Raw genomic sequence first — 17,190 nt, 5'->3', positions numbered from 1 at the left:
CCTTAGTATACAATAGAGTTTTCTTTCTTTAATCGGCACCTTAGTGCCCAATTAAATAATAAGCCTGCTAATTAAAAAAGTAATAATAACATGGAATTAGCTTTCAAAAACTAGTGAACTTATCAAAAGATGAGGCATTAGGAAACCCTAATTTTAAACCTAGCTTGTTAATGATGCACTCTCCATGCTATTTTTTCCATTTCTGAAACTAACGTAAAACTGGAAATGAAGTCAAAATAATTAATAGCTAAAAGTTTAGTAATCACTCACAAGTAGTAGTACATGCCATAAGGAGATACTCTTGAAGAATGAGAAATAAGATTGCCCTCTGGGTTTTAAAACAAAGATCAACACTGAGATGCACCTTAAAGAAACAAAATAGCCTGCTACCTAATTAATAGAGTAAAGGTAAGAATGGTAGTGAGACTTGGTCTGCCCCCAAAATATAGGAAAATGAGATTCACAGTGTAAACATTGACAGAGTCCAGTCAATTTGTGTCTTGAGGAAAGAAAACCCAGCCAGCTTCTACTTAGTATCTGGTCTGCCTGGTAGGTATTTTCTTAGAGCAGAAATGCATGCATTGGGCTATCTTAACATAATGCCATTAAATGTCTCTCATAAATACCTACTCTTCTAAGTCTATCTCCTCAAGGTATATTCTGATTGTTTGGTTTCTTATGGGGTTTCCATTCAGAGAATGAGAGGAAGAAAAATTAAACAATGGACTCCCCAATCCCTGAAGGTTTTACTTCTCATTGTAAATTAATAAAGTACCTTTCTGATCTCATATATCAGTCTTTTGGGAGGTTTGCTAAATTGAACATCCCCAGTCTGATCAACTTCAAAATACTGATGAAATGTTTTCTAATCTGGAACACTTGGAGAAGACTCTACTGAACAGGTAAATTCTCCAAGTCTTCCCCAGGTAATCTCTGCATTTATAAGTGTCAAACAAACCTTTTCTATTCTAAATTGTCTACACCCTTACTAGTGAGTGCAGTGCACTCCAGGTCAGTTACAGAATGTAAACAGAATGGTAGATGCACAGGGATGACATCCAGAAATTAACTTCCTTTTCTGTCTTCAGGTGAAACAGGCCTCACTTGCCCCACCTCCCTTGATCTGGGTGGTAGCAAATACAGCTCCTAGCACATAGTAGGCCCTCGTAATATAATATATGTTGAAATGATGGCTGCTCTTGTGCATGTTTGATGGTCTCTCACAAGGACAAGGAGGCAACTTGCCATTCTGCGAGTATTTTCGTGACTATGCATGACTGGACGATTTAGTCTAAGAGTATGGCCCTAAAGACAGCAGAACTTCCCACAATTTGGGTGACTTTTTTTTTTTTTTTTTAATAGATACTTCTCAGGTTCCCGGGGAAAAAAACAATGCAAAGAAACGAGGATCATACAATCATCACCAGCTCTGGGCCTCCCTGGGGTACTTGCTAGTGATTCAGTCCTCCCCGTCCAAGTCCCTTCTGCCTTCCATCAGGGTCCCAGGGGATTCTCACCCCGCTTGCTCCAGGCCTCAGCAACCACAAGAGCTCCTAATTTGGCTGCTCCTCACTAATTCTGATCTCCCTGCATGGAATGGTGAGGAATAGCTCCAGTTTCAGGTGTGTTCCTACAACTCTCTGAGCTCAGATCCTTGCCTGCAGCCACCTTGAACCTGTGAAAAGGTGACCGTGGGGCAGGCTGCATCCCTTCCTAAATGCTAATGTAAGTCCCAGGATTAACTATCACCAGAGAGCTGTGTGGCCACACACAGTCTTAGGGCCACAGGTGTTGCTCAGAGCCCAGGAGAGAGAACAGGCAGGTATCTCATCCCTGCTGCTGCTTTGGGATGAGGTTGCTTAGTGCTGCTGCAGGCTGACACCTCCACTGGTCCCATGGGGTTCAGATAGAGCCAAACGTCCCACTGCAAACTTGAATGGACCAGGAAGAGATAGGCACAGGCTGCTGTCCCAAAAAAAGAGCCAGACTAGGACCTCAGCTAAGAAAATTTCCTGGCCCTGACCCGGATGCCACATATATATATCTTCCAAAGGTCTTCCTAATGCTACATATGGATAAACATCTCACCACATCCAGGGAATTTCTGCTTTTCCCCTAATCAAATTTTCCTGCTTTGGCACAGGGGTGAGGGATATCCAATCCTGGGAGGCCTACTGCATTTTGTTAAATAAAAGTGAACTTTGTAGTTGGCAGATTTGTTGATTCACATGTGGGTGCTAAGCAACAGCCTTTAAAAGATACATAGCACTGTAATAATAGCATTTGCATTTCCTTTGCTATTAAGGATGGTGTTGGGTAATGACCTAGACATTTAGGTTGCTAAATTGGAGGCTAGCTTTTTATCAGAAATGGAGAGAAAGATGTAATAGATGAGACACATAAGTAGAGAAGCAAAATATAATGCCAAAAGTTTTCAACATTTGGTATTTGGATTTTGGGCATTAAAATTATATAAAAGTAAACATAGTTTAAAAGTATATAAAATGTTACTTTTGTAACTTAAAATTCTTGGTTGGGCTGAATACCAAAGTGTGTGAATTAAATTGGATGCAGTGGATTAACAAATCAATCAGGGCCAGTAAATAGTGTATAATCACAGCTTTTCTAGCTACTAAATGATTACTGTACTCATGTTGTAAGATTGTGGGAAATAACATGAAAACTAGTGAACGATTTTAAGAAAAACAAAGAATAAATCCAAAAAATAATTTTATAATCTGGGAGTACACCTAGTTTGTCAAATAGTGCAAAAGAAAATTAAATTTATAAATATAATTGTATCTGACAAATTCCTGACTGTAAATCCAGAGAAGGCACAATATAAAGGAAGTGATAAAATAATCAAATCAATTCTAGCATCCTTGAAGCAACCTGAATATTGATTAACTGTTATTGATAATTTAAAATCCAATGGTATATTTTTTCATATCTGGGAGTTTATATTAAAGATAAATCATATTTTTGGCTAAATTAGCAAGGAGATAATGATCTTTCCTTAATGAAATACATCAGCTCACATCTTGAGTCTTCTGAAAGCTTTCTTAGACTACACAAGTTAACATTTCCTCAGACTGTGGTTATACAAAATGAAATAGCTATCTTAAAATCATCTGCTTATTTTTCCTGAAGTAGACATTCAAAACAGGATAATTTAATGGATTTGAGGTTTGTGGGTTTTGAGCCTCAACTGTGTCTTGGCACTCAACATTAAATCAGTTAATTACCAGACTGCCATCTCATTTTACAATGACCTTAAAGTCTCCAGTGAACAGTTAGTGCTCTAGTGGTTTGGAATGTAGGTGAGATGAAGTGAAATTCTATTGAACTTACCTACATGTAAAATCAACATTATTTTCCTCTTAGCTTTGTTTCAGGTACAATAGTAAAAGTCAGCAGATTATTTTTTTTACCCCATAAGGTAGCAGTCCTCACCATTGCTATGAGGGAAGTGTGTCCAAGGGCATCAACCACCTAAGGAAGCCCAGGGCCAAAACTGAGGGTCTTACTTTCAGTTTTGATTCAATTTTTCCCCCACATTTGGATGGTAAGCTCAAAGCTAATTTGCATTACTGATGAATCACTATTATACCATGAGTTCTGTTTTAGCCTTAAAGGGATTTTTCCACTCAAGTAATCCTGAGAGAACAAAGGTTGCTATCACATAAAATTCTTTTAAAACAGAAAACCATTTAAAACTGTACTCACAGTAATCAGATTGTACACCATTATTAAATATACAGTGCGATACATAATTTTCTGGCTTCTGTTGATTCACTGGCTTTCAAAGACCTCACTATCTGAATAATGAAATAAAGGTAATTGCTTGCAGAGAAGGAAGCTGAAACTAATTGGGGTTACAGAGAAGAAAGATAGGTGAGAGCAAGATGTTGAAGATCTTCTCTTATCCACAGAGATGATATTGTTGGAGAAAGAAATATATACAAAGAAATAACAGACTTTGAGCCCCTCGGCACTGTATATTCACAAAAGATGTCTTTTACTCCACAATTATTTTCTCTGAGCACCATATTGAGGAGATGTCCCCATTTATTAATAATTAAATTTGTTATAAGAAAGCTTCTCTATTAGTTACAAGAACGTATAGTGTTAAATAGTGTGATTATTGCATCACAGTTAAACTGCATCTTTCTATAAGTAGCCACATTTAATCTAATTAAGCATATTTAGAAATTCGAGACAGGTGAATAAAGAGGAATTAAAGAGCAGGCTGTATTTGCTCACTTCTGGTAATTATTATTAATTATCGATAATATTAAATAAATATAAATAGTAAAATTAATAAAGCATCAAAGTTGTATTAAAACTGGTGATCAATAGCAGCAAATGCCCCACTTTGAAGAACACAAGTACTTTCTGTCATTCTTCCAAGTTGGATTCAGTGATGCATCTTCTCGGACTCTGACCCAAGGAGCAGGGAGAGGCTCAGAACTGGGATTCTGGGAAAGGGCAGACAGGGCAAGAGGAAGAAGGGAAATCCAGGAAAAAGAGACTCCCAGGTTCCAACTGGGGACAAATTCCACCTGTATGTTCTACAAAGAGCCCCTAGGAGAACTATTAAGACTCTGAGACATGCATGTGTCCATGATCCAGCCTCAAATAAGAAGAGGTTCTTTCTGGTACTGGACCACCCACCCTGATGCTGAGGAGCATGAGAGCATGTTTAGGGGTCAGTAGTGGAGTATTCATTTTAGGGAAGAAAATGGGGACAATATCGAAACTACAAATGAAGTACTGTATCAGAGTTTAAATAGCAACTTGATAAAACGCAACAGATGGAGCTAAAACCGATAGATGCAACCTAAAAACTGGTATCTCTCCCAATATACTATTTAATTAATTAACACAGGAGAAAAGTTGCATTTTCTTGTCTGGCATATCAAAACAATTCAATAAAGTAAAAACAAGATGCTATTCAGAATTCTAATGCAACCTTGTGGAGCACTCATATTCTTTAAAGCTGTCATTAATTACTGAGTTGGACTAAGGCCTATTCATAAGAATTCACATGCAGTATTATACTATTCAAGGTTAAATTAGATTTACATCTTTCTGTAAAGATACATTAATAAAAACAATATATAATAATACAGAGGAAAACATACACATATGTGCGTGTTTGAAAAGTTGTTTACCTTTCCTATTGTGGTTGTGAGGGGATTTTTTCCTCTTTTTTTCCACAGGACAGTGGAAAGCCACAGAGTGATGCATCTAACAGTAATCTCCCCTTTATTTACAATGATAATATGGATCTGCCATTATATGACTGAATTGAATTTCTGGTCATGCTGGTGAGTTCACTGAATTACCTGTTCTCTCCTGTCCAATTTTCGGGCTGGAAATGCAAGCTATGGCCATGGGATAAAGTGTTCTTCTGTGTAAAGCTAACAACCACCTCTGAAGGTTGAGCCTATGACTTTACACTCATCAATAACTGGATAAAAATCGAATGAGCTAAGTAATAAAACATGTACCCATCACCTCCCCATCTCCTCCCCTCTTGGCACATAGATACACACATACATGCATAAATACACATACACACTGACAAACCTATCAGCCCTGCCTTGTGTAGATGAGGTGCAGTCTCCTTTTCTGCAGACAGGATGTTTCTTCATGAAAGGTCACTGAGTATGTATATGATGATTGGCAAGAAGCATTGCTCCATCTAAAAAAGTTACCACGTCCCAGTTGAAACTTTGAGGATCTGGTCAGTGAACAAGCAGGTCTGAAGTTGGAGGTGACAGAACTAAGAAATTTTTAAATTTTATCTTCTTACAGACCTTCTTTACTCTATGTACCAGTAATTTCTGAATACTTTCACATATAATACTTTTATTATATTTAAGATGACAGACATAAAATTGTGTTACTTTAATAACTTCATTCTAAGATGGTGCCCAGGCCTTAAACTGTGAACTCCTTGAGTGCAAGGTGTGTGGGAATGTTAGCCCAGCCACTTAGCACAATGACTAGCATTTGCTTAATGTTCAAAAAACATTTGTTAAATAACTGAATGGTGGCAGAAGAGGTGAGGGTGGAGGGAAGGAGGTAGAATGTAGCATCTGGGCCAGAATAGGAAAGTCCTTAGTAAGATTTTATGAATGGGTCTTATAAAACTATCAATGACATATTGACTGTAATGACAGATTTATGATGTATTTGACTAGGAATTATCTAGAGGAAATGAATTTGCCAGAAGAGTAACATTAAATAGTCTATAAAGTCTTTGAGGAAATCAATATGGTAGAAGACAATACCTCTTATTTCATTTGTCTTTCTCACCTAGTAAGTCATCATCTTCTTTTATCCCTTTTTGACTCATAAAAGTCCAATTTACCACTCTAGAAGATTCCCTGATTTCTTCATTAGTCACTTAAAAGTTGTTTACATTTTACAAAATAGCTGGTCAAACCAAATATTTGAGCTCTTGAACTTCACAAACTGAGACCCTGACCTACAGAAGAATACAGCGTCATAGGGAAGACAGATATTAAAGAGATTTCTGCAAGCAATTACATGACTACCAGTGTGCAAAGTACGTGGAGAGATACGGGACACTGGGAATGCTTAATGGGGAGTGTGCAAAATTACCTGGACGGCTGACTCAGCACTTGTTTGGGGCACCAGCAGAGGCTCAAGAAAAAAAAGAGAGAGAGAGAGAATAGGACAGCACGTATGAGACAGAGACAGAGGGGGATAATTTGAATCAGAAGAAAATCTAAAAAGTTATTCAGGATATGTATACATTTTGCTGTATGTTATTTCAAAAAAATGGTAAATGTTTCACACTTTTTTGTGTGTGTTTGAATTCACATTTAGTTGGGGGCTGGCAGCCACTGAGATCTTTTAAGTGCGTAGGATTTATAAATGTCTTAACACAGCTCTACAAGGGGACCTGACCTTCTCTGAAGGGTAACTTTTAAGCTGAGACTTAAATGATGAAGAATTGTAACGGGAAAGAGCCAAATCTTGAGGACATGTTGGATCTGTTTCTTTTACCTTAACCTTTGCTTTCCGCTGCTTTTGTTCACTAAAAGGATATTGTCTGTACATAATGGCCTGCCTCGGGGAACCCTGCCCCTCTGCCTGAATGTTAAACCAAAGTGCCTTTGTTCAGTCAAACATCCGGACCCTCTCCACCTGTGGATGGCTACAAGAAAGAAGAAATGAACACATCCCCTCCCCGAGGCTGGCCATTCCAGGTGATATTTGCAAAACTTATGGCCTTTTAACTTTACTTCCTCATCTCCTCGCATTCTCTGTGCTATAAAAGAAACTGGCATCCAAACTCTGATAAGATGGTTATTTTGAGACTTTAGTCTGCCATCTTCTCGGTCTGCGGGCTTTCTGAATGAAGTCGTATTCCTTGCCTCAGCACCTCGTCTCTGATTCACTGGCAGCTTGGACTCGGTAACAGAATTAGTCAAGTAAGACGGTAGAGGATATCAGAGGAGATTTCCAAACAGAGGTACATGCTGCATGTGAAATGACCCACAAGCGGCTGGGACCACAGCCTCATTCATCTCTTTCCTCTCCTCTGTAGGGAGTCACTTCTGAAGGCTGACTCATCCAGATCTTGTCATATATGTACAACAAATTGCTGTCTTGCTGTGAGAGCCATGTCAGGATATTAACCACAGGCAAGTGGGCAATCACAGTAACATAGATACAGAGTTCATTTTGGTACAGTTTTATTTATGTAACAGAAAAATTTCTGGGGCTTCCCTGGTGGTGCAGTGGTTAAGAATCCGCCTGCCAATGCAGGAGACACGGGTTTGAGCCCTGGTCCGGGAAGATCCCACGTGCCGCGGAGCAACTAAGCCCACGCGCCAAAACTACTGAGCCTGCGTTCTAGAGCCCACGAGCCACAGCTACTGAGCCTGCATGCCACAACTACTGAAGCCCATGCGCCTAGAGCCCGAGCTCCACAACAAGAGAAGCCACCACAATGAGAAGCCCACACACTGCAACGAAGAGTAGCCCCCACTTGCTGCAGCTAGAGAAAGCCCATGCGCAGCAACGAAGACCCAATGCAGCCCCAAAATTTCTGAACACATACTGTGTGCCAGGCCTTAGGTTACCCAATGATTTCCTACTCTGGGTTCTTGTAGGGCCACTGCCAGATCTCAGATGTCTTCAGTTGAGATCTTTCTCTCACCTGACTCTTGGAGAAGTGTGGCTTCTCCTCCTGGCTGCATTCTGTTTCTGCCCCAGCATCCTATCTCCCCTGATCCCAAACCAACCCAGCTACTGTCTTCAGTCTATCCCAGAGAACTTCTTCTCAGCCTCCCTGAGCACTAAGCAGCAACAGGCTTTATACCTGTTATCCAGGATTCTGCCCCACTGCACCCTCACCTGCTCTCTGATATCCCCTTGCTCTTATTACTGTGAATCTCCCAGACCCTTCCTTAGTGGAAAGCTATTACCAAAAGCCCCTCAAACAAGCAGCCACTTTCTTCCTGTTTCCCATACAGAAATCTCTTTGAATTAGTATTTCTCAATATTCAACTTCCAACCCATTCTACTTCTTGCAACCTTAACAAATAGTTCTCTCTTTGACTCAGCATGTTTTCTTGCTCACATTTTTTTCCTCCTTTCACATACTGCCTAACCTGGCTTCAGCCTTTACTCATTGTTTTGTTTCCTTCCAGTTTAATCTCCTACTCATACAAATTAACATCTATACTCATACAAATTAACATCTATACTCATTGTAAAGTAGTGAAAAACATATGTAATTGTGGTAGTGATAAAGAAATCATATAATCTTCCGATTAGATTATCTGGAGCTCATCGTTATCTTAAAACTAATCTTTATGACTTATAAAATGAATGATTGTCTTATGTTTTCCTTTATTCCTTCTATTCAGAAAAGATTGAAGATGGCTTAACAAAATACACAAAGTATAATAAGATATAAAGGAGGTGGCATAACCAGCCAAAGGGAAACTAGAAGTAGACAAAATGAGAAGTCAGGGTAAGAGTAATTCACAAAGTATACACTGTAGAGTCTGGGCATTTGCCATAAATAAGCCTCTGAATTTTTAAAGTACCAACACAAGGACAGAAGGAAGCACATTCAATTACATAATGCTCACAAGCTTATGAAACGAACTGTTGCTCAAGAGAAGCAGAGTCATTTGTGGTAATGAATTTCTGCAGGCTCTCGTCAAGAGAACACAGTGTGATGAGTGAGCGGTGTTCCCAGTTGCACCTCCACAGCAAAAGCAGTCGCGGGGTTCCTGAGGCTGCTTCTCCTCCCATCTCTAGACTTATGCTGTTCATATGATCCTCAACAGCAGTTCAGTAAAAGTAACTGCAGCAGGAGCCAAAACAAGACTATCTAAAGACAGATTCCTGATCATTTTTCTTTAATCTAAAAATAAAATTGACATCACCAGAAGAGAGTACATAGTCCTCAGGAAATCCTCCATTAACATTTCTTCTCCCAATTGAGAATTTCTGATCTGCAAATCAGAAAGGTATGTTGGCAAGTTAGGGCATACTCACTTCCATTAGGACTCAGCAGAAATGGGGATGGAGTTAACGTGTTTTCATAAAAGTTAAGGAAACAGATGGGAGCTAAGGAAATATTTGTGGGCTAAGTCAAGATTTTCCTCAGAAAAGAATTTTGGATCTATTCTAATATAGATAAAAGGGCAAATGCCAAGATTTTGCCATTGAACACAAATGTGATGGTTTAGCCTAGAAAAATCTATGAAGTAGCTGTTAACAAACGCCTCCCCAATGCAGTCTTTCTTTCCCATTTTTTTTGTTGTGGTAAAATACACATATAAAATTTATCATCTTAACCATTTTTAAGTGTACAGTTCAGAACATATGTATGCTTTACATACTTTGACTTTTTCAAGAAAGCGATCATTTTTATGGATCCTAACTCTCACAGTGGCTTTGAGTTTCGGTTCTGTATAAGCATAAATAGCCAGAAATTAAAACTGTGTTCATATAACTTAGTCCACAACTGACATCTGTTTGAGAAATTTTCAAGAAAAGTTGCAAATATGTAATATGAGATTGTTCCTGATGAATTTCCTTACGAGGTGATAAAATATATAATCCTGGTCAGCACTGGAAAAAGCTTGCCTGAAGTCTGTTTTTTCTTTGCCTAAAGTCTGGTCTGGAAATTCTGGAATGAGAGTTAACCAGAAGGAAACTGCTTTTTAAGCATAATAATTTACAATATACTAGATTTATGATTTTGAGAAAGTAGAAAGCTGCCCTTTTAAAAATGAGAGCAGATTCTAGGACCCACCTGATGGCTCCTCAATGTAGAAATAATTAAGGCAACAGATTGGCAAGGCTTACTGTCCTTCAACCAGACTGAACGTTGAAGAGTTCTGAGAGGCACACAACAGAGAGTGTGTCCTGAGTCCAAAGGATGGTGACCAGTGGTCTTACTGCATAGCTTAGGATCTACTGAAATCATTCAGTATACTTTGCTTTATATCACTTTGATATTCAGGAACTAAATATTTTTTCCCTAACTACTCAGTTATTGGAATTAATTTATTAATTCATTTAACAAACATCTGTTGAGTATCTTTTAGACATTATGGGTTCCAAAACGAATGAGCCAGGAATCGTGACCTTAACAAGCTCACAGTCTGTGCTTCCTATTGATAATCCAAGATGTTCTGATCAAGAAAAATATCCCTCTTTGTCTTTGTTATACCTAAGAATCTCTATTACAGCAAACCAGGAGATTTTTTACCCCCTGGGAACAAACACATCTCACAGGTATATTTAGCACAGAATTATATTAACAAGTTTACTCAAGAGAAAGAACCATACTTACCATTAAATCAGTGGCTGTTGTGTGATGCTGTTATTCTCTTGGAAGGTCTGTCACCTCACTTGAAATGGCTTAAGTTTCAGGTTTCCTTGTCTGTCACCAGAGCACAACTTCCTACAACGTGCTTTACTTCTGGCTCTTTGCCAGTCCAGCACTTTTGAACTGGATGGTTCACTCTAGCAATAATTTCCTATCTGACCTTTCTTCTCTCTTCACCCTATCACGTATAATGTCTATGGACTAACACTCTGATTTCAACCTGTCATATCATTGTTCAGAAAATTCCAGTGATTGCCCAATTTCCGGTAAACTCCTGTGACTAACCAGAAACTCTCCTAATACTACACCTCCCCTTATTCACCCAACCCCACCTCTTATTACTCCAAATTAGTTGTACCTCAAACATCTTTAGCTTTCCGCACTTCTTCCTGCTGGAAAGCCTTTCCCTCCCACCTTCATCCTCCCATTTCAAGTTCAGCTCAAATTCAGCTCCTTTCTTCTGAACGCTCCTCAACTGCTATTGCCCACATCAGTTTTCTGAAATTAATGACTATTATTGGTATAGTTTAGAACTTAATCTCATACTGCCTTGGACTGTTATTTAACTGATTCCTCTCTGCAACTTCTCTTTCCAACAAGATTGTAAACTCTTCCCAGAGAGAAGGGCTCACCTTAAAAGTTGCACTTGTGTCTCCTCCTAATTTTAGGCAGTTGTTATGCATACATCTGGTGTTCAATACATTGAAGAAATAGCTGTGGAATGAATGAAATACCATTGACTGCAAATATATTTTCTTTCTTTCCTTTACAGCTGGTGCTTGCCTTAAGTCCTGTATATTCTGATTTCAATATTTTCAGACTTTTCCAACCACAACCAATAGGAAGACATTCTTTTTATATTGTGATCTGATGTGCGTGTGTGTGCGCACACGCACACACACACACACCTGAAACAAGTTTCACAAAACAATACATATTATTTACACTAAGCAATATATTCTGATGTTTTATATTCTGGTTTTTAAAGATACTGATCATGACAGCTCATGACACACTAAATTGATTTAATCACCACCAAAGAGTTATAATCTACAGTATAAAAATACTCTATTTTATGCTTCTCAGATTAATATGAGGTGTAGAATATTGCTCCTGAAAAATGCTTAGACCAAAACACTGCCCTGAGTACTCATTCTGTTACTGACAGTTTGAGCTACAATTATTATCTTTACACAGCTATCTTGAGATAATGTCTCACCATATTCCACCATGGTGTTTAGAATCAACTCCTCCCACTTCCACCTTTTGAAAATTGGGACACAGTTAAATAATAACGCACAAAATGTCCTCTAGATTTCTGTTTTTTGTCTTGTCTTGACAAACTTTAGTGACATATAAATAAAAATTTGCTGGCCTAATTTTAATCAGACCACTTGCAGATGAATAAAAATAGGTACGTTCATATTTTTCTTTACAATAGCTTAAGAGCATGAGCTTTTGTTGCCTGACCATCCAGAATCTGAATCCAAGCTCTGCCAAGTTACTTAACCTGAGCACGTTACTTAACCTGTGCCTCCATGTCTGCATCCACACAATGGGAATAATATTGTATCAACTTCAGTAGTATCAACTTCAAAGGATTGATGGGGTTAAATTAGACCATGCAAGTAAAGAGTTTATTACGGGGCCTGGGACACACAAGTGTTCCACGAATGGTAGTAATGTTTTATCCCAATTAGAGATAAGTAAATGTATCTCAAACTTCCTTTTAGGGTCATAAACCAAGGTTCAGTTAGAAGAACAAAAGTGAGATTACTTTTTCTCTTTAGATATCTAGCTAATTTTTATAGTTGGATTTATATATAATGTAGAATTCCACTTCTGGTTTTACAGGTCATAAATACTTCTAAGGAAAGGCTCTATTTGTGGTGCTGGATAATCATTATATAATAAGGAATGTCTATTGAAACTAAAAGACTGTGTGTTTATATATGCAAAAACCTTGTCTAGTTTTGCTAATCTCATTTAGATTTGTTTTCGCTTAGTAAAAAAAATTCTTTAACTCTTGTGTGTCGAATGGTGAAATGTGCTTTAATTCAGCAAAATACTGCACACAATACACATACATAACACTCAAGATGTATACGGGCTTGCTTTTGAATAAAGCGAGACCCGGCACTTCATTTCAGCTTTCCAAGTCAAAGTTTTATTCCAGTTGTTTTTATATTCCTTCTTACCTCTGTTTTTCCACACCCTCTCTTACCTAGGTCTTGCTACTGATGAGGTGTTTTTGACTGCAGGAGTTCGGCAGTTAACAGTAAACAACTACCTTCCCACAGAAAGTATTTTTCCCGCAACCTGTTCAATTTAGCACTGCAAGACAGCGTATCTTGTCTATTCTCCCGGCAACGCTAGTCCGCACCGGACCAGGCCTAGGGGAGTTGCATCCCCTTTCAAAATTACTGAAGTGATCAAGATTTCCCTAGCCCCAGCTCAGTCGTTTGCTAAAGAGAGCTGCGTTAAGTGTTGAGACAAAGGCTTTGGCAATTTCACTGAACCGAAACTGGAGACCTCCGGGGATTAACTTTCAGTCTCTACACTCCTGATCTTGCGTATGCGTGTCGGGCTGCTGGGGGAACCAAAGAAGGCAGAGAACCAGAAACAGACCTGCAACAGGAGGTAGGAATAGAGGAGTCGGCCAGGAGCTGCAGACTCGGTAGACAGACACACCCACGCGACTAAATCCTACCCCAGAAATGAGGGGAGGGGGCAGAGCCCAGACGCCGCGTTCGGAAGCCCGGCCCCCTTCCAAGCTCGCCGCCTACCCCACCCACGCGGCTGAGCCTGGGCCCTCGGTCCGCGCAGCCAATTTCGTCACGTCCGGGGGCGGGCCGGGGCGCCGGGGGCTGGCCCGGGTGGGGCCGGGGGTGGGGTTGTGGCGGTGCTGCGGGTGACAACGGTCAATAATGAAGGTGGCTGCGGCGCGGCAGCGGATTCAGCTGCGCCGGGCGGGGGCGGCGCCGGGACCGCGCCTGTAGGACCTCGGGGCCGGCGCGGCGAGATGGGGCCCCGGCGCGGGGAGTGAGGCGGGTGTGACGGCGAGCGGAACTTCAGCCGGAGGGGCTCTCCTGCTTCCCCCTCTGGCTCTTCGGCCTCCACCTGCAGCCCCTCGGCCCCCGCGTCCCGCGGGACCGGGACGGCAACGGCGGGGGCATGTGGCGCTGGGTCCGGCAGCAGCTGGTAGGTGCTTCCGCCCCTCACCTCCCGGACGCTCGCTCCTGCGCGGTCTCTTGGGCCCAGGTGGCGAGGAAGGGCCGGCGGCGCGGAGCCGCGAGGCCGGGGCGCGGGCTCCGGGCTAGGCCGCAGCGGAGGCGGGCGCGGGCCCGGGAGCCGGCAGAGTCCCGCGCAGCTCCGGCACGCGTTTCGCCGCCGAGCCCGGGCCGCCGAGGTCGGCGGCCGCTTCCTGCCCGCGCTTCTCGGTTACTCCCTCCTCCTCGGCGCACCTGGGCGGCTGCGATCAGAAGCGAGTCCGGAGCGGGGTCGGCGTCTCTCCTGAGGAACTCGGGCGAGGGCACGGAAAGAGAGTAGGTCTTGGGGAGAGAAAAGAGGCTTGTGTTTCCTGCCTCTAACAATTTGGGACTCGTTTGAGCGAAGGGGAGGGTGAGGACTTGTCTCCAGCTCCCTCTCGTCGCTGTTTTCGCGGTTGCGTTATCAAGGAGGAGGGTCACTTACCTAGTCTAACCGCTCTCAACGAAAGAAATTTTACCCAAGGCCTGGGTGAGGGAAAGAAAGAATATTCCAACACCCCGTCTAGTTTCGAAGGTAAGTATGGTAGTAATGGAGGACTTTTCCTTCTTACCTTGTCCTCGCCCTAACCCCAAGTGAAACTTTTCGAACGCGAACCTCCCTTTTTTCCGTTCTCCCGAGGCAGTTTGAACGAGACCGGTTTGGAATCAATGGTTAACTTTTCAGTTTTACTGGAACACCTGGAGAAAAAAAGGATCTTAGAAAGGGGTGATTTAAGGCATATAAAAAGCGCCACCTTTCTCAGAATTAACTCAAAGAGAAAACTTTCTTGCTTCCTGGCAACTGCAGCCCGCAAAATACACCACTAAGGCAACGTGACAGTTAGGACTGAAATTGCTCCTGGCTGAAGACGCCTAACCTTACCTCCATGATGAGGTCTGTTACTGTTTGCGGCTTAATTTCTAAATCGCATTAGTAATTAAATGCTGTTACAACTCGGTGTTTTCACTTACGAATTCAAAAGGCCGTGAAGCAAAAACGGTTTTTGTGGGACTGTAAAGATTTTGTGGGACCAAAACATTGATACCTCTTTTTCCCTGCTCCGAAAGAACATTTTTTTGTTGTTGTTATGACTAAGAAGTATGCTGTTTCAGAGCCAGCCTTCTGTTAATTCATTTGGCAGTGGGCATCATTCTCAAAAAAAAAAAAAAAATCTTATAAATAAAACTAGAATTGTCTGCCACTGCCTCAGACAAATGTTAGCTCTCTATTTTTAGGTAATTGGGCATTCATATATCCCAGATATATGCCTTATTAGGCAACCAAGCTAATGATGTCATTATAATACCGAATTGTTGTAATACTTTGGCTTCGCTGCAGTAAGCGGCAGCTCGGTAACTTGAGAAGTTGATTATTTCAGGTCTGGTCTCATGCCTTTGATTTGCCCATCTTCATGTATAGAAGTCTTGTTTACCTGATGGTGTTTGTGTGTGCTGGTCGTTCTCTTAAAGTTTTTTCTAGTAGGTTTAAGATACCACTTCTCAGTGTTAGGTATTTTTGTTAACCTGAATAAAATCCTGATTGTATAACCATTCTCATCTTCAAGACAGGCAATCTGGTAATGTTTTTTTTAAATGGCTTCAGCTGAACACAACTAAAAGGAAGGGCAGGGAGTTGTGTGGTTAATTTACAAGACAGCTGCCTTACAGGGTGGTTAACAAGTTGAACAAGTTCGCTGTACACAAAAAATGCTCTCTGACACTCGTCGCTCACTTCACTGGTTTTACTTTTAAGTTATCAGTATGGAAGTACGGAAGTATGTAATCAGACCTGTGCCCATGTAGGACTTTGTTTCTCTGATTACCTTTGTACAGTCACTTAAATTATACATTAAGGATAGTGGATTCACAGAGTAATGTAAGTGTATTTTACTATCCCAGTCATAAACAGCCATTCTGGTTACTACACCAGGAATTATTCAATTCAAAGTCTAGTTTAAGTTATACTTCCAGTTGCTCAATGAATTGAGTCTTTTAGCAATAGGTTCACTTAAGAAAATTCAGATAACTAGGACAGATGTGGAGAAATTAAGAAGCAGATCACAAAGACAGGTTTTTTGAGTTATAAAAACACTTTATTCATTATATGCATCCCGATTTTCAACAATTTAAATTGTCTTGCCAAAAAAAAAGTTTATTGTCATTTTGTACTGAAACAACTCATGTTCTATTAATTCTTCTCTAATTAAAAAAAGTTTGACTCCTTATCTCCGCAGACTATTTTCACTTCTTGACACAATGAGAAAAATTAGGAGGTTGTCAGAAAGTTGATGTTTTCCTTTGGGGAAGTAGACTGAAAAGATTGGACTATCCTTTTCTTTTTCTTTCTCTTTTGTTCTTTCTTTTTGGGCTCATAATGCTAAAGTTATTTTACACTAAGAAAATTTTCTTATGATGTCTTTCTGGTACAGTTGGTATTATTCTAGCATCACATGTGTGTTAACTCATTAGAGATGACAGCACCATGATTATAATAGTGGAAATGCCATTAGCTACTCACAGTATTCTCATATTTAGATTTTTGTGGTAGCCATTAACCACCTTGGCTATTAAAATTCTAATTAATTAAAAATCCATGTGGCTATTAGCTACTATATTGGACAGTTCAGAGTAGGACATATTCATTAGCACAGAAAATTATTGTACAGCGCTACTTTAGACCAATGAAAGTCTTTGTCAGTTCATATTTTAGTTGACATGTAATATTTCTTTACAGGGCAATGTAGTGCTGTGTTTTTTAAAGCACTTACTGTGTGCAGACATAATAAGCTAAATACTGGGGACACAAATGTAGTTCACTGAGGGCCTTATTCATTTCTGTATGCTCATTGTCTCACACAGTACTTGACATAAGAGTAGACACTGGGTACATGTTTGCTGAATAAATGAATAGGTGAGAAAATAAAGAATGAATCCATAGTATTGCTTCTGTGTTTAGAGATCAAGTGACAAAATTCAAAGATTGACCAGTCCATAAGAAAGCTAGAAAATTACTATAATTTTTAAAAACACAACTTAATGTTGTCATAC

General features: G+C 40.3%; 1 protein-coding gene and 1 long non-coding RNA gene across 4 annotated transcripts in view; one reads left to right on the top strand and one right to left on the bottom strand.

Moving 5' to 3' along the window:
- Positions 1–8,791: 8,791 nt before the first annotated feature.
- LOC309806861 lies at positions 8,792–13,676 on the bottom strand. The gene is made up of 4 exons (XR_014294449.1): positions 13,523–13,676; positions 11,527–11,608; positions 10,855–10,948; positions 8,792–9,509 (listed from the first exon to the last, which is right to left on the bottom strand). It is a non-coding gene; the product is annotated as an uncharacterized lncRNA (long non-coding RNA).
- A 110-nt stretch (positions 13,677–13,786) lies between these two features.
- Positions 13,787–17,190, top strand: part of ATP11B (ATPase phospholipid transporting 11B (putative)) — a 120,735-nt gene continuing 117,331 nt past the window's right edge. For 2 of the 3 annotated variants that reach the window (XM_082625863.1, XM_082625864.1), the window contains exon 1: positions 13,787–14,095. In XM_082625863.1, the coding sequence (XP_082481989.1) occupies positions 14,069–14,095 (27 nt within the window). In that variant the 5' untranslated portion in view covers positions 13,787–14,068. The remainder of the gene's footprint in view (positions 14,096–17,190) is intronic. The other variant, XM_082625862.1, reaches the window with a different exon arrangement.

The sequence above is a fragment of the Mesoplodon mirus genome, assembly GCF_964341445.2.
Source record: "Mesoplodon mirus genome assembly, chromosome: 6".
NCBI lineage: Eukaryota > Metazoa > Chordata > Mammalia > Artiodactyla > Ziphiidae > Mesoplodon > Mesoplodon mirus.
The sequence above is the reverse complement of the archived record's forward strand: the minus strand, read 5'-3'. Positions and strand labels throughout refer to the sequence as shown.